This window comes from Cnephaeus nilssonii (genome assembly GCF_951640355.1).
Source record: "Cnephaeus nilssonii genome assembly, chromosome: 7".
In the NCBI taxonomy this organism is placed as follows: domain Eukaryota; kingdom Metazoa; phylum Chordata; class Mammalia; order Chiroptera; family Vespertilionidae; genus Cnephaeus; species Cnephaeus nilssonii.
The window spans coordinates 94,210,583-94,227,427 of record NC_137078.1 but is presented as its reverse complement, the minus strand read 5'-3'; the positions used below and the strand labels follow the sequence as shown (position 1 = coordinate 94,227,427).

Genomic DNA, 16,845 nt, shown 5'->3' with positions numbered 1-16,845 from the left:
TGTGACTTATGATATTACATATTAAACAGATGCCAAAATTAGCCTCGGTTTGAATAAAGAGCATTTTAGAAAGAGTGGTTTAAACATTAGTCTTTTGAAATACCTATCCCAAGAACTGCTCATTTGATCTGGGAATTGACCACAGACTGAGTCAAACTAACTGATTAAGCACTAAGGTGTTACCTTAGGATAATACCGGAAGGGGAAACACTCAATTTCCTAGAACCACCTGGCAAAGACTACAATGTACACAATTGTACATTCATAAGCACTGGCCAGGATTTCCAATGGCTTCTGTTCTGTCCCACCCTTTCTTTCTTTCTTTCTTTTTTTTTTTTTTTTGAGTGATAAAGCAATCAGTAGAGAACTGCCACCAGCTCCCACATTTAACCATTCACCAGCATACAGTAATCATATGCTTTTCCTTTCTTGTTCCTTTGGATAAACGGTAAATGTTCCCATCTATGGCCAACTCCTCCACTTGTATAGTAGATTCTGCCCTGCTCACTACTCAAGGACACTGCTCTAACAATTCTTCCTTTCAATCCAAATCATTCCCAACAGCATATAAATATGCTACATAACCTGCCATCTTAAAAACACACACAAAAACAACCTGTTAATCCTACATCCATCTCTACTTAGCATCTCATTTCTCAGCTCTCCTTTATAGCAAAACTCTTCAAAAAAATTAATGTATTGTTTATACTACTGTCTTCAACTCCTCTCTTCCCATTCTTTAAAAAAAAAAAAAGTTTGTTGATTTTTAGAGAGAGGAAGGGGAAGGGAGAGAGATAAAAATTGATGTGAGATCACAACATCAATTGGCTGCCTCCTGCATGCCCCCTACCAGGGATTGAGACTGCAACCTGGGTATGTGCCCTTGATCGGGAATTGAACTGGCAACCTCCTGGTGCATGGGACAATGCCCAACCAACTAAGTCACACCAGCCAGAACTCTTCCCATTCTTTTACAACCATTCCAAACAGGCTTTCTTTCTTGTCACTCATTGAAAATACTCAATTAGCCCTAGCTGGTTTGGCTCAGTGGATAGAGTGGAGGCCTGAGGACTAAAGGGAACCAGGTTCGATTCTGGCCAAGGGCACATGCCTGGGTTGCGGGCTCGATCCCCCCCAGTAGGGGGCGTGCAAGAGGCAGCCAATCAATGATTCTCTCTCATCATTGATATTTCTATCTCTCTATCCCTCTCCCTTCCTCTCTGAAATCAATAAAAATATTTTTAAAAATACTCTATTAAATTCAAGGTCAATTCTCGGTCCTCATATAACTTGACCTCTTGACATGGTTGATTATTTCTTCCTCTCCAGAAAATACTTTCAAGTATGGTGGCTTCCAAGACACCACATTCTCCTGGTTTTCTCCTTCCTCTCTGGTGCTCCTCTTCTAGTCTTACTATTTCCTCCCTGATCTCCAAATGCTGGAGTCTCCCAGACTTAACCTCCTCTTCTTCACTCACTCTCTTAATCTCATCCAGTCTCATGGCTTTAAATTCATCTAGACGCTAATGACTCCCTTTTGGCTATCTAGGCAAATGTCTCTAACCTGCACATCTCCCTGGAACTCCAGACACAACGTGCATTTCAAAGTTAACATGTCTCAAACTGAACTTCTCCTCTCTCCTGTGGGTGGACAACCTTGACCACCCACAGTCTTACTTCGTTCAGTTAATGGAAATTCCATTCAAATGCCCAGACAAAAGATCCTTAGAGCCATCCTTTTAAAAAAAAAAATTTTTTTTTTTTGAGAGAAACATCAATTGGTTGTCTCCTGCATGACCCTTACCAGGGATTGAGCCTGAAACCCGGGTATGTGCCCTGACCAGGAATTGAACCAGCATTCTTTCAGGATGTCCAGTGCACAGGACGCTGCCCAACCAACTGAGCCACACCAGGTAGCGCCTCAAAGCCATCCTTGACTCCTATCTTCCTTTTATTTAAAAATATATTTTTATTTATTTCAGAGAGGTAGGGAGAGGGGGAGAGAGATGAGAGAGAATCACTAATTGATTAGAGAATCACTATTTGATCTGGGAATTGACCACAGACTGAGTCAAACTAACTGATTAAGCACTAAGGTGTCCCCTACTGGGGATCGAGCCCGCAACCCGGGCATGTGCTCTTGACCAGAATTGAACCTGGGACCTGTCCGTCTGCAGGCTGAAGCTCTATCCACTGAGTCAAACTGGCTAGGGCATCTCTTCTCTTTCTCTTTCTCACTCCACATCCAAACCGTGGGCAAATCCCATTGGCTCTAGCCAATCAATCCAGTTTTTATCTTTTTGTTAACATACCAGTCCAAGTCACCATCATTTCTCATTTCTCGTCTAGATTACTGATGCCACTTCTTAATTCATCTCCTCATTTCCACACTTGCCCTCTTACACAGTCTTCTCAGAAACCCAAATGACCAGCCATTTCACTCTTGCCTTTACAATGGCCAGAAAGGCTTACATGGATGCAACCCTCTCCTTCATTATTTGCCAAACCTCCTCTCAAAGTATATTCTCCCTTGTTCACTCTGTTCCAGTCACACTGGATTTCTCATGATCCCTTGACTATCCCAAGCACACTCCCACCTCTGGATCTTTGCACTAGTTATTCTCTCTGTGTGGAATGTTATTTCCTTAGATATCTACATGGTTCATTTCTTGAACCCAGCAAGTCTTTGTTCTAACGTCACCTTCTCGATGAGGTCTACCCTGATCACCCTAGATATAACCACCCCCATTCTAGAGCCTTCCTTACCATGCTCTAATTTTGATTCAATAGCATTAATCATTTTCTATTACATATTTATCTTTTTTGGGGGAGAGGGGATAGGTTTACTCTGCTTAATCTGATACAAGAATCATGGCTAAAATGGTCTTAAATAGTCTCGAGTGGCTTTGTCATTCATGGGCAAAAATGTATAGACAGAGAGTGGAAGGGAGAGCAGGAGTGAGATAACTAATTAGCGCTAATGCCGGCAGTGGTCCAACTGGAAGTGTGTGATAAGGGCGCACTCACCATCAGTTACACGTCCTGCATATGTGTGCCCTCTCTTCCAGGAGGGACAGCGTTAGAGCTCGTGATGATTTATTTGCAAGTGGTAGGAGGAGGCTTTACAGAGCAGAGCCAGTATGCCTTGCCTCCTCAACGGTAAATGGAGTTAATGAGACCGACCTTCAGGCCTGCCTGTGGCCCAGGTTCCAGTTATCTTCGAGGCAAAAGGGAAGGCAATGATATGCACACACGCACACATGCACTATATTTGTCATTTTTTTTATATCTGTGTTCCCTCATTTGAATTTAATCTCCATTAGAAGTAGAACTTTTGTCTGTTTTATTTTTTTTATTTCTTTATTGATTAAGGTATCACATATTTGTCCTCATCCCCCCATTGTCTGTTTTATTAAATCATGTATCCCTGGCATCTAAAACAATACCAGGCTCAGAGTAGGCAATCCATAAATATTTGCTTCATGAACAAATGAAAGATGAGAGAAGAATTAACTGAACAAAGGAAGAAGACTATGCTGTCATTTAAGGGAAGTCAAGCCCTGTTTTAAATGTCAAACTCTCAAAACAACTAATGACTTAATACCACCACTTAAATGTTTGAAATGTTTAAAAATGAAACTTCTTCCAAATACTTATTCTCCACATCAGCAAACACTAACTACTTAGCTGCACAAACCTGAAATATAAGTCAGCTGGTTTGACCCTCTCACCCTCCCATATCCAATCTATACAGAAGTCACATTAATTTTAACATGAAAGTTCAGCTCAATTTCATCCACTTCTATCTCCTCTACTAGGACTCTAGTCCAAGCCATCACAGTCCTCATCTGTACTATTTTGATAGCCTATCTGTTCTCTTTTATTTTCTTATCTACTTCCTTCACAGCTGCAAAAGTGTTCTTTAAAATGCAAATCCTATATAATAAAAGCCTAGCATGCAAATTGACTGAACAGTGGAATGACCAGTCGCTATGCCGCATACTGACCACCCTGGGGGCAGATGCTCAACACAGGAGCTGTCCCAGCCCGCAGGCCCCAGGCCAGCCAAGGTGGGTGCCAACGGGGGAGGGGGGGCCTGATCAACCCATCAGTTGCCCCACAGAGGAAGGTGACTGGCAGCAGTGGTGGGGGGCAGGGCCAGAGAGCAGGTGGCGCCAGGCCAGCCAAGGCAAGTGCCAGCGGGGGGGGGGGGGGGGGGGGGGGAAGCAATCACCCCGCCAGTCACCCCAAAGATCGGCCCTGATGGCCAGTCAGGCCTAGGGACCCTAGTTGGGTCCTAATGCTCCTCTGCTTAAAATCTCAAATGTTCACAAAACTTGGTCTGTGAGTGAGTTGGCTCCTGTCTACATATCAACTCCACCTGTGCCACTCCATTCCTTGATCATTATGCCACATCTACAAAGGCCTGCTTTCAGGTCTTCCAGCATGTCCGGTTCTTTGCTGCCCCTGAGTCTCTGCACATGCTGTTCTCACTTTTCTCCACTCTTCCTCCTTCAGATCTCAGTAAAAAATGTTGCCTCCTGTTTAAAGTAGCTCTCCCCCTCTTTGTATCTCATTCCTTGTTTGTTCCCTTAATAATTTCTCAATTTGCTTGTTTTTTTGTTTCTTCCCCACTGTAATATAAGCTCCATGTGGGTAAGGACCACAATAGCAAGTGTAAAAGGCAGGAGGATATAGATGCCTCTTTGGAAATATCTGAGAAGTATAGCTGTATGAAGGTCTCTCTCAGCTCTAAGAGCTCTCATTCCAAAACTCATCACCCTCCAGATGGAGCATGTGTATGATTTCAAAAGGAATTAATAAAGACAAGGTTTCAATGCAACTTGCATTAATTCCAACTGCTATGGACCAAACTATATCTCTCCCAAAATTCATATGTGAAAGCCCTAATCCCAATGCAATGGCATCTGGAGATGGGACTTTAGGGAAATAATTAGGTTTAGGTGAACTCTCGAGTGGTGGGACCCTCATGATGGGATCAGTGTTCTTACTAAAAAAAAAGAAAAAACACCAGGACACTCTCTCTGCTATGTGAGGATGGAGCAAGAAGGCAGCTGTCTGAAAGCCAGGAAGACAGCTCTCACCAGCACCCTGATCTCAAGACGCCTAGCTTCCAGAATTGAGAATAAATTTCTGTTGTTGAAACCAACCAGTCTATGTATGATATTTTGTTATGGCAGCCTGAGCTAAGTAAGACACCAACCAAATAAGAATGCTCCACTCACAATATAACCATATAAACATGAAAAAGGTACCTGGCACAGTAGCAATGTCTATCAAGATTCCCACCCCATACTGTTCCACTGCTTGTTTGATGCTCTTCCCCAAAGAGCTACATATTTGAAGACTAAATACTGTTAAAGCTATTGCTTTAAATGCTCATCACTTGTAAATACTAAAATGCTAGAGGAAGACTTCACAGCTGGCACGAAAGGGTGGTGAGTAGCACCCTCCCTCAGGCACACTCCCCTACCCACCCTCCATGCACTAAAACGGGTGACTCAGGCACACCAGGACCTATCAACACTGTTTTATTCAGAAAGACTCACTGATGTTTCAGTTAGGAAGTAATTTTGGCTGGGACTCATGACAGCATATAGAAACATTTCCTCAGGCAATCTTCCCATGGGATTTCTGTCTAAATGAGAATCTCAGGGGCTCTTTACGAAACTATTGTTTGTTTGCTTTCAAGTATAGACATTTCAAAAATCCGAGTTTTCCCCTCTAAAATTAGGTTCTAATTGTAGATTAGAGCGGTATAGCAACTAGATTCTTTGAGATACTTTGTTAGAAAATTACTTTAAACATTCAGGAGCTTACATGACTTATAAAAGGAAACAGGCTAACACTGTATTTTAAAAAATTCAGTTATTTCTCTGATACTTTCTACCTTGGAAATCTCAAAACACAGTCTTAACCCTTTGCACTCACTTGCTTTTTTCTCGATTCCTTTATTCTAATGCTAACCGTGTTGACATCCGCGTGCAAAAGGTTAAAAAAGCACTGGAGCGGGTGGGGGGGAGGAAGGGGAGAAAGATAAAACACACCACTCATTTCTATCTATTAGGGAGAAATAAGGAAAAATAAGCAAAGTAGTTGGCAACAGTTATGAAGATCCCAAAATCAGAGAGCTCCACTTTACAAAAAGAGCTACACCTATGCGAAATAATCAAAGGTATAAAGTTTGGTTATAAAATGGAGACAGGCAGTATGAGCATTTTGCAAATGGAACAATCAAAGCTGCTTTGGGGCCTGGACACCAAGTACAGGCAATAAGTTGGGTAAGCTGAACAGACTCTACATTTTAGAATCTGTGATTCCAAATATTAATAAATATTGTATTAAGTGCAATAGGAGACAAAGGGCTAAAAAAGGAAACTTTCCAATATACAAATTTCTGAGGGCCCTAAAATAGTACTAACTCTCAAAAATTTTTAAAGATTAACACTTGTTCTTCTTTCTAATCCTATAAAATAAAAGCCTAATATGCAAATTGACCGAATGGCAGAATGACCAGTGGAATGACCAGTTGCTATGATGCACACTGATCACCAGGGGGCAGACGCTCAATGCAGGAGCTGCCCCCAGCCAAGGCGGGTGCCAGCGGAGGTCCCCAGATCACCGTGCCGGTCGCCCCACAGAGGGAGGTGACCGGCGGTGCGGTGGGGGGCCAGCAAGTGGGCGGCGCCAGGCCAGCCAAGGCAGGTGCCAGCAAGGGGCCCCCAATCACCTAGCCAGTCACCTCACAGATCAGCCCTGATCGCTGGCCAGGCCTAGGGACCCTACCCGTGCACAAATTTCGTGCACCAGGCCTCTAGTACTTTTAATAAAGAGCTTCATCTGTACAACATTGAGTCCCACCTATAAGTATCCACTGTCACTGTGCTCCTCCCTCCTCTATTTGACTATTGCAGGGGGTAGGTATAGGAGCTCAAAGCTTGGGGAAGCAAATTGTAAGTGTTTTGATTCCTGGGCAGGGCACATACCCAGGTTGTGGGCTCGACCCCCAGTGGGGGGCATACAAGGGGCAGCCAACAGATGTTTCTCTCTCATCAATGTGTTTATCTCTCTATCCCTCTCCTTTACCCTCTCTCTAATATCCATAAAATATATATTTTAAAAAACCTCATGTCTCCTTACTCTTAGTCCAGTGCCCTTTCTAATACACCAGGTTGCCTCCCATTTAATAATCAAAGTAGTAAATCAAGGCTGAAATAAATAGGAAATGTGCATAAGAAAAACCTGAGTTACCTTAGTCCTGGAGTTAATTCCAAACTTGAAAAGCCAAATGACTACACAATGGAATACTACGCTGCGGTAAAAAAAGAAGGAATTCTTATCATTTGCAACAGCATGGATGGAACTGGAGAGCATTATGCTAAGTGAAATAAGCCAGTCAACAACATAAACTGATGAACAAAAACAGATCCAGAGACAGAGAAACATCGATCAGACCGTTAAACCTCAGAGGGAAGGTAGGGGAGAGGTGTGGTAAGGGGGAGAGATCAACCAAAGGACTTGTATGCATGCATATAAGCCTAACCAATGGACAAAGACACCAGGGGGGTGAGGGCATGAGTGGGGGGTGGGGAGGTAATGGGGGGGAGTAAGGACACATATGTAATACCTTAATCAATAAAGAAAAAATAAAGACTGCAGAGGAAAAAAAAAGAAAATAAACCTTATTTTGGTTAGTCCTTTTCTGAAGAAGAAGAAGAAAAAAAAAGCCAAATGAATATTTGGGAAAAGCCTGCCAACAAATCTAGCAGAATACTTCATACGCAGTGGGCTCTATTTCTCTATTACATCAGCCCCTCACATCTTATAACCGTGCCTTTTCAAACTGATATGCCTCATGAGTGCAAAAAACAATGTTTTTGTTTTTACCCCAAGAAAGTTTAGGTTAAAAAAAAAAAAAGGAGGAAATAATCACGTTTCTTTCTGCCAGAATTTTGGCATAGTGGGACTATGCAGGAATGCATCTAGTGTGGAATCTTCCCACACTCTTGAGTTAAGAGTAACCAGCAGAGGCATGTTCCATACACTCCCCAAATATCTGAGCTGGAAACAACAAAAGATATTCAGAGATCTTAGCCCTGGGACAATAGCTTCTGTCAGTCAACTACAGTTCTTAAGACTCTGTGTTTCTGCTTCAACTTCATACCAAAGAGCATGTTACACCTGTACAAGTACTTGAGAAAACCATGCAAGTGAATTCACACAGTAGTATATAACAATTTTGGCAGGGCACCAATATGAATGATAAAGTATAATTTTTAAATTCAAAGGTTTTTACACAAGCATATTACCCTTAGCATTTACATAGCATATTGGACAAAGAGCCTGGAGCCCCAATAACCTGCCCTTAAGACCAACACCAAAAAGGATTGTGGCCCTAGCCAGTTTGGCTCAGTGGATAGAGCGTCGGCCTGTAGACCAAAGGGTCCCAGGTTCAATTCCGGTTAAGGGCACATACCTAGGTTGCAGGCTCCTCCCTGGCCGGGCCCTGGCCAAGGCCCGTACAGGAGGCAACCAATCCATGTGTTTCTCTCACATCGATATTTCTCTCTGTCTTTCCCTCTCTCTTCCACTTTCTTTATAAAAATCAATGGAAAGATATCTTTGGGTGAGGATTGGGGAAAAAATAAAAGGACTGGGCAGTTTCCATGCAAAGGGAAAGATGAGCATTTTATCTCTTACCTGAAGCCAAAGGTCGGATCCATTCTTTGCTATTCAGGTCAAGTCTCCAGAGGTCATTGAAGGCAGCATTGCAGCTGCTTTGGGTACAGCCTCCGAATACATACATAGACTGATTAGCATCATAATAGCATGCACCTAGAAAGAAAACAATAAATAACTGATGTTTAATTTTGAGGCTCCTTTAATACCTTAACTATAGCCCATATCTTTCAAAGATCAATTATTTCACAACTCTTTTACCAGGTACCAATTTTCTATAACCAGCCTGTTGTCTTCAGGTTGGTCAGTATCACGCTAACCTTTAAAATAAGTACCAGAGCCTTAGTTGGTTTGGCTCAGTGGATAGAGCGTCGGCCTGCAGACTGAAGGGACACAGGTTCGATTTTGGTCAAGGGTACATGCCCAGGTTTCGGACTCGATCCCCAGTGGGGGTGTGTGCAAGAGGCAGCCAGTCAATGATTCTCTCTCAGCATTGATGTTTCTATCTCTCTCTACCTCTCCCTTTCTTTCTGAAATCAATAAAAATATTATAAAAAATAAAATAAGGCCCAGAGAAAATGTTATTTCTGAGCACACTAAAGCAAAGTGACAATGATGTTATTAAATAAGACAGTATAACTCCAGCAAGAGCACACAAGAATTCAGATTAAGGGTGCCCAATGAGTGAAATTTCAGCACAGCTGCATAATGAACCTAAATCTGCATCACCTGCTAGGGTTAGGGAAAGATAGTCAGTGCTAACAGATATACTGTCCCCCCATTTCTCTCCTCCAGTCTTCCTCTTATCGTTTTTGTTTTCAAATGAAACCCAAAGCACAAACCAATAAGCAAATCTTTATATGAAGGAGAATGACAAATCTTTATATGAAGGAGAATAACCAATGCCATGAAATAACCACACATAAAGACCAATGTAGCCCAGCCAGAGTGGCTCAGTGGTTGAGCATCGACCTATGAACCAGGAGGTCACAGGTTCAATTCCCGGTCGGGGCACATGCCCAGCTTGCGGGCTCGATCCCAGTAGGGGGCGTGCAGGAAGCAGCCGATCCATGGTTCTCTCTCATCATGGATGTTTCTATCTCTCTCTCTCTCCCTCTCCCTTCCTCTCTAAAATCAATAAAAATATATTAAAAAAAAAAAAGACCAATGTAGCTGAGATCTCAGAAATAGTATGGACACAAAACCAATGAGAAAAAAAGCATGAAAGTCATTAAGCTCCTATGTATAACCAAAAGCCACCAAGACAGGCTAGTTGGTACTGAACAGAAAACAAGTGCTATAACATTGAAAAGGCCACAAGGTCTCTGAGAAGAGTCTTTTTATTTTATTTTTTTTATAAAGATCTAATATTTATTTATTTATTTTGTTAAGCCTCATGTGAGGATTTTTTCCCGTTGATTTTTAGATAGAGTGGAAGGGAGGGGGATCGAGCTTGCAACTGAGGTACGTGCCCTTTACTGAGTTACATGCTCTTGACTGGAACCGAATCCAGGGCCCTTCATTCTGCAGGCTGACACTCCAACCATTGAGCCAAACCGGTTAGAGCAGAAGAGCCTTTTAAATTAGTTGATTATATACTAATTAAATATATACCTCACCAATGGGCATCATTCTGAAGAAAAGAGGCAATGATTATGAGAGGTGCTGTTCCTTTAAAACTAGGAAGATCAGAGCTAGAATCTAGATAAGACGCTTGAGAGCTAAGTTCTGTTACCTTGCTGCTTTCTCATTGAAACCTCATTTAGTCTCTATCCTTTGGAAAAGATGACCACACTCCTTATACTCTTGCGTTTAGCATCCTGGATCTCAGGAAGAAGGCCGAGCAAAACTTCCCTTTCTATTCACTTCATGCATACCAGTGGGAAAAAAGACCTCTCAAAGTTCATGTGAAACTAGGCTTGAACAGTTAAGGGTCACATAAAAGGAAGGGGAAAGGGAAAAGAAATTGAGATTCAACCCATAGTGCAGGGTTTCAGTGATCATTCAGCTTATTTTTAGGTCTAGTTCGATTTAGCATGCCACTGTTTTTAAGATCTCTTCAGAACCCTGGCACCACTTATTCAAGTTCAGAAAAAGGGAAATGCCACTGCTATAATTACCTCTGTAATATGTACTAACTCTGGGAATAACCCTTCCTTTTTTTCTTCTTAACTGAGCCCACCCTATAGGCCCTTTAAGGAATCTCTACACTAAGAAGGCCAAGTCAGAAAACTGGATGAGTTAAGAGCCCATAAAGCAGTGTGTTTAGTCACTTACACCCAGTAATCTCAATCAGTGGAAGAAGTACATCCAAACCATCAGACCTCTGACACTGCAGTAATGGAGCTGCACACTTTTCAAATTAACAAAGAAATTAAAGAGAATAGAGATGTGAAGAAATGAAATACTATCGCCCAGCAGGCATGGCTCAGTGGTTGAGTGTCGACCTATGAACCAGGAGGTCAGGGTTTAATTCCTGGTCAGGGCACATGCCTGGGTTTTGGGCTCAATCCCCAGTGGGGAGTGTGCAGGAGGCAATCAATCAATGATTCTCTCTCATCATTGATGTTTCTATCTCTCTTTCCCTTTCCCTTCCTCTCTGAAATAAATAAAAATGTATTTTTTAAAAAAAGAAATACTGCCCTAACCGGTTTGGCTCAGTGGATAGAGTGTCAGCCTGTGGACTGAAGGGTCCCAGGTTCGATTCCAGTCAAGGGCATGTACCTTGGTTGCGGGCACATCCTCAGTAGGGGGTGTGCAGGAGGCAGCTGATCGATGTTTTCTCTCATCGATATTTCTAACTCTCTATCCCTCGCCCTTCCTCTCTGTAAAAAATAAAAAATATATATATTTAAAAAAATAATAATAATAAAAAAGAAATACTATCTAATCATCAATAGGCTCACACCTGCAAAATAGTCACTATATTCTCAGAACTCAAACACACTATAATGGTATATGAAGATTTAAATGATCTCACAACTTCCACTGACTGTCTTTGTCTTTGAAAATAACTTCTAATCTACATCTAAATCAGTTTTTTTATCCACATCCCAACAATAAAGTCTATTGAGAAGTAAAATCCTATGAAATTACATTGCCCATGTCTCAGATTTATTAAAAACTACAAACAGCAAAGGATCAAATTAGATGACATTAGACAAACAAAAAGAATAATTACTGAAGCCATATTTTAATCTCCACTAAAGGAGCTAAATTAAGCTTCAGATATTCTGGTCTTCTCATACCTTTCTTGAACTAACTATTCCAACAAATGGGAAAATTTTGAACTGAACCAACTAGTGACAGGCAAAAAAAGAACATTCTTTTCCTCTTGATAATCCATACCTCCAGAGCAGAAATTAGCAATGTCCTATGGCTTCTGAAACCTTAAGTTGTGTCCATTTTAACAATGTTTAATAAACAAGTTCATGATTTCATAACTAAAAGAGTCAGAACTCATTTATGTCACACTATTCCTCAAAGATCAACTCTTAGCAGCTGCTTCCTTCGTGTAGCAAAAGAGTACAGTGCCTTTATTTATCAAAGAGGTAGCAAACATTCTTCTTCTCTATTTGGATTGAAAACCCAGCCAGCAGCTGGGCCCCATGAGGTTCTTAACCACGTGTATTTTAATCCTATACTAAAATAAGGCAGTCGGCATTTTCCTGCTTCTCTTTGAGCAAACAAAGGTTTCTGCAAGAGGAAGGCACAGCCCAAACTCCGCAAAGATAATAGGACTGAAACGACAAGTTTCACACACTTTATTTTCAATGTCCAGCAGTCAATTATCAACGAAGCTTGGAAAGGAAGGGAGTCAATTTAGGCAGCTAAGTTTAGAACTCAGATATAATGGAATGAGAAAATGGCCATCAATAATACACTCAAATATTTTAGGCATCCTAATGAACTTTGTTTAATGTCTATTTTTATTTAAGACACTATATGTTGGTCTGGGTGGGAGTGGGGAAACCGGACAAGTTCAATGAGTCTTGTAGAAAAAAATAAGAATTTAAGCAAATACCAGTGCTCAAGTAGTCATTTCCCTTTTACCAAAGTTCTCCACCCAAAGAGAATATTTTCCTTTCAGAACATCTAGACCATTGGAATGTACCAAACAAAAGTTACAGTTCATAGTACAGTATGAATACTCTGCTAAGAAATAACATTTATTCCAATTGCTAAACCTCTTCAACCTTTGAAAATGGGCTTGATTGTTCCATGAACAATTATTGCAAGACACATACCGCAAGTTAATACCTAATCATACCTATTCAAAGGCAAGTCAAATGTTCACAATTACACAAACAGCAAGCGAATGACTCTCAGCATTCTGAATACTTCCCTCCTATATTACAGTCCTCTCAAATGTAAGATCTTCCATTTGTTTCATATTTTCCATGATGCCTGGTAGTCACTCAATAAATGTCCACTCTAACTTTTGCACTTTCGGTTGTTAAAGTCTCTTTTGTTTCCCCCACTTGTCTCCAGAGAAAGGTCCTGAGGCATTTATCCCATGCTTAAAGAGACTATGCTGTCATGTATCTCACATCTACAAGCCAGGACATATTTGATAGGGCCTGTAATTACATAACTATGGAACAAGCAAGGTTGGTTACCCAGTCTGGGCCTGCTGGCTATTGCAGGAACACAATTTGCATGTGTGTGGAATGCCCTGACCATATCTGGAGCCTAAACACTAAAACTTTTTTCTAGGCATGATGCTGGGGACTCAACAGACCACTACATCCATTTGAAAAAGACACCCTACAATCTGAAAAGGACCGTCTACATTAATCAAGGCTTGCATGATTGATCATGCACTCACCAAAAACAACAACAACAACAACAACAACAAAAAACACGGGAGAACTGGCTTTATTTTACTTCCCCTGCCTTTTTTGTCCCAGATATTTTTTATTTATTATTATTTTTTTATACTTAGGAAAGAAGCGGTACTGCTCATATCTCTGTTACATTTAATTTCACAGAATTTAATAAATTATCAACTATGAACATTTTGCAGTTTAAAACATAATTTTTAGCAAGTGTTCCTTTAATTCAATTTCCTAGCAACTCAATTTGCATGTTTCTCATTGCATGGTGCATGGGTGCGGTCCCTAGGCATGGCCGGCGATGGAAGTGTGAGTGTCTGGTGTGAAAGGGCAGGTCCCAGCTGACCTCTGGACCCTGGGCAGCACCTGGGCCCCTGCACGCCCCCCTCCGCCTGAGTCACGGGGCCCAAGTCCCCACGCAGAGATGCAGTGAGTGTGGCCAGACGCCGCAGGCCAGGGCGCAGCGTAGGCCACCCATCGGTGCCGCACAGAAGCCAGGTGGGCAGCACGCTCTCTCCTGGCCAGCCTTGCAGACCGCTTTTGCGCAAACCTATGGGGAGCCCAACCGGCCCCTGCAGCCCCAGCGGCTGCGGCCTGGCTCACCTGAAAGAGGCTGCACGGGTGTGGCGTGGGCTCCTCGCAGGAGCCCAGCACCTGGGCACCTGAGCCGAGGCTTCCCTAGCATGCGAGCCCTGGTGTCTCGGAGGAGGGTAGCAGGGGGAGTAAGAGCAAGCTCGGTGGACACCCCGAATTCTCACCATACCTCCGTCCCCGTCACCCCCGCCCCCAGGGAGCCAGCGAGAGGTCGCAGGGCATCGCCCAAGCCCGCCATTTTCCGTGCAGCCCCCTGGTGGCCAGCGCACATCATAGCAAGCGGTTGAACTCCCGGTCAAACTCGAGAGACTGCCCAAGGAGACAGTTTGCATATTAGGCTTTTATTACATAGGATAAGAGGAAGGTATGAAGTGTATTAGCGGAGTATAAGCAGAGGAAGAAAGAGCTTAATCACCATGATGGGGAATTTGAGAGTAGTTTGTGAAGATGGCTTTTGGCTTTGTTTCTCAGATAAATTTTAGAGGATAGGACATTTTCAGTAAATTAATGAGGGCCAACCAAGACTGGGACAGAAAAAAAACAGGAGGGAAAGGGAAAATGAAATCAAGGCATCCAAGAAAAGTCATGAAGTAGGGAGTTTAAGACATCACAGGAGTCTTGTGTGGTCTGACTGCGTAAGGAGGCAGCAGCAGTGAGTCAGGCTGAAAAGGTAAGGTGGAGCCTTGAAAGCCAGGTGGAGTGCAAAGAGGCTGAGGCTTTTTGGAAGTGGACTGACAAGGCTGGTTTTATGTTTCAGATTTGCTCTGTTTCCCGACAGGAGCTCATGTCATTTCGAGCAGGCCAATTCTTTATGTGTAGGATCATCCCAGTCACTGCAGGACATTTGCCTGGTCTTTGCCTACTAAATGCTTGTAGTGCTTTCTAGTCAAGACAATAAACAATGACTTTACACATTTCCAAATACCCTAGGAGGTGGCACTGTCCCCAGTTTTAGAGACAATTGCCAACAGTATCTAATCCAGATTCAAATGAAGAGAAAAGGCAAGAAGACTATTTAGACAAAACTTAGGAAAGATGGAATGATTATTAGATCATACATGGGAGTAACGGGAAAACAAAGGAAACATATGAGAGAGATTGCTGAGACAGAACAAAATAACAGGATTTTACTTTTATTGTTGGGAGAAAGAGAGGAACTGAGGATGAATCCAAGTTTTCAAGCTTGTATAATTGAAAGCATGATAAATGCCATTAACTAAATTAGGGAGAGGAGAAAATTTGGAGGGTACTACTGAATTCTGCTTTTAGCTGACTAAACATGGAACTTCGGTGTATCTCTACGGCACTAGGAGCAAAGAATTAGAAATGCAGATCTCAAGCTCAACATGAGCTGAGAATAAGAAATAAAGTTGATCTCAAGGTATAAATACAGGGTTGAAAGAGGAAGGAACTAAGGAAAGAAATTCCTTGTTTTAAATCCATTTTGAAAACTGCTATTTCTCTGTAATAGTTTTCTTTAGTTCGCCAGTTAGATAACATGTAGACAGATGGAAAGAAACATGAGAGACCAAAAGACATAATAAGACACAGAGGAACTTCTTTAAAAAATCGATGGCACCTTTTTCCGGATTTCAAGTAGATATGAAACAATTTTTGAGTAAAAACAAGTATCAAAACCCACCAATCTCTGAAATTCTGGGAGCTTACTCACTGTACTATTCCTTTCTATTTCCCCTTTAAATAACTGCCTCTATTTTATGATACTTTTTCAAAAGCTAGTTAACTGAAAAAAACTTTTTCCCCTTTTCTCATCAGAAAGCTAAACTACTGCTATGATAATTATTCACCTCTGAATATTTCCTACTTTGGTTTTTATTTCACCTAGATTCATTCTATTTCCCTCACAGTTTAAAAATCTAAAAAAAAAGAAAGAAACATTGTCTCTACTTCTTATACCAATTATCTGTAGGTAACTGAAGTTATTCCTCCCTCAACAATAAATATTGCACCTAACATGGGATCCTCCCGTAATTTCATTAAATACTCGTGGCCCGGTGCACGAAATTCGTGCACGGGGGGGGGGGGGAGGCTGCACCCTCTCCAATCTGGGACTCCTCGAAGGATGTCCTACTGCCAGTTTACAGGGATCGGGCCTAAACCGGCAGTAGGACATCCCTCTCGCAATCCGGGACTGCTGGCTCCTAACCACTCACCTGCCTGCCTACCTGATTGCCCCTAACCACTCTGCTTGCCCCCAACTGCCCCCCGCCACCAGCCTGCTCGCCCCAAAATGACCCCCCTGCCAGCCTGATCACCCCTAACTGCCCCCCGTGCCAGTGTGCTTGCCCTCAACTGCCCCCCCTACCGGCCTGCTCACCCCCAACTGCCCCCCCTGCTGGCCTGCTCAGCCCCACCTCCCCTCCCCACTGGCCTGCTCACCCCTAACTGCTCCCCTGCTGGTCTGCTCACCCCAAACTGCCCACCCCCGCTGTCCTGATCACCCCCAACTGACCCTCACTGACATCCTGCTCGCCCCCAACTGGCCCCCTGCTAGTCTGCTCACGCCCAACAGGCCCCCCTCCCCCACCAGTCTGATCACTCCCAACGGTCCCCCCCCACCAGCCTAATCACCCAGGACTGCCATCCCATCCTGGCCTGATCACCCACAAGTGCCCGCCCCTCTTGGCCTCTAACCGCCTCTACCTCGGCCCCGCCACCATGGTTTTGTCCAGAAGAATATTTGGAAGGTCTCCTG

At 42.8% G+C, this 16,845-nt stretch overlaps 1 protein-coding gene across 1 annotated transcript in view; it reads right to left on the bottom strand.

Annotated features, from left to right (window-relative positions):
* The window catches only part of FBXO42 (F-box protein 42), an 85,172-nt gene that overhangs the window by 32,959 nt on the left and 35,368 nt on the right, over positions 1-16,845 (bottom strand). The window contains exon 4 of the mRNA XM_079777537.1: positions 8,722-8,856. Coding sequence (XP_079633663.1) covers positions 8,722-8,856 — 135 coding nt within the window. The remainder of the gene's footprint in view (positions 1-8,721; positions 8,857-16,845) is intronic.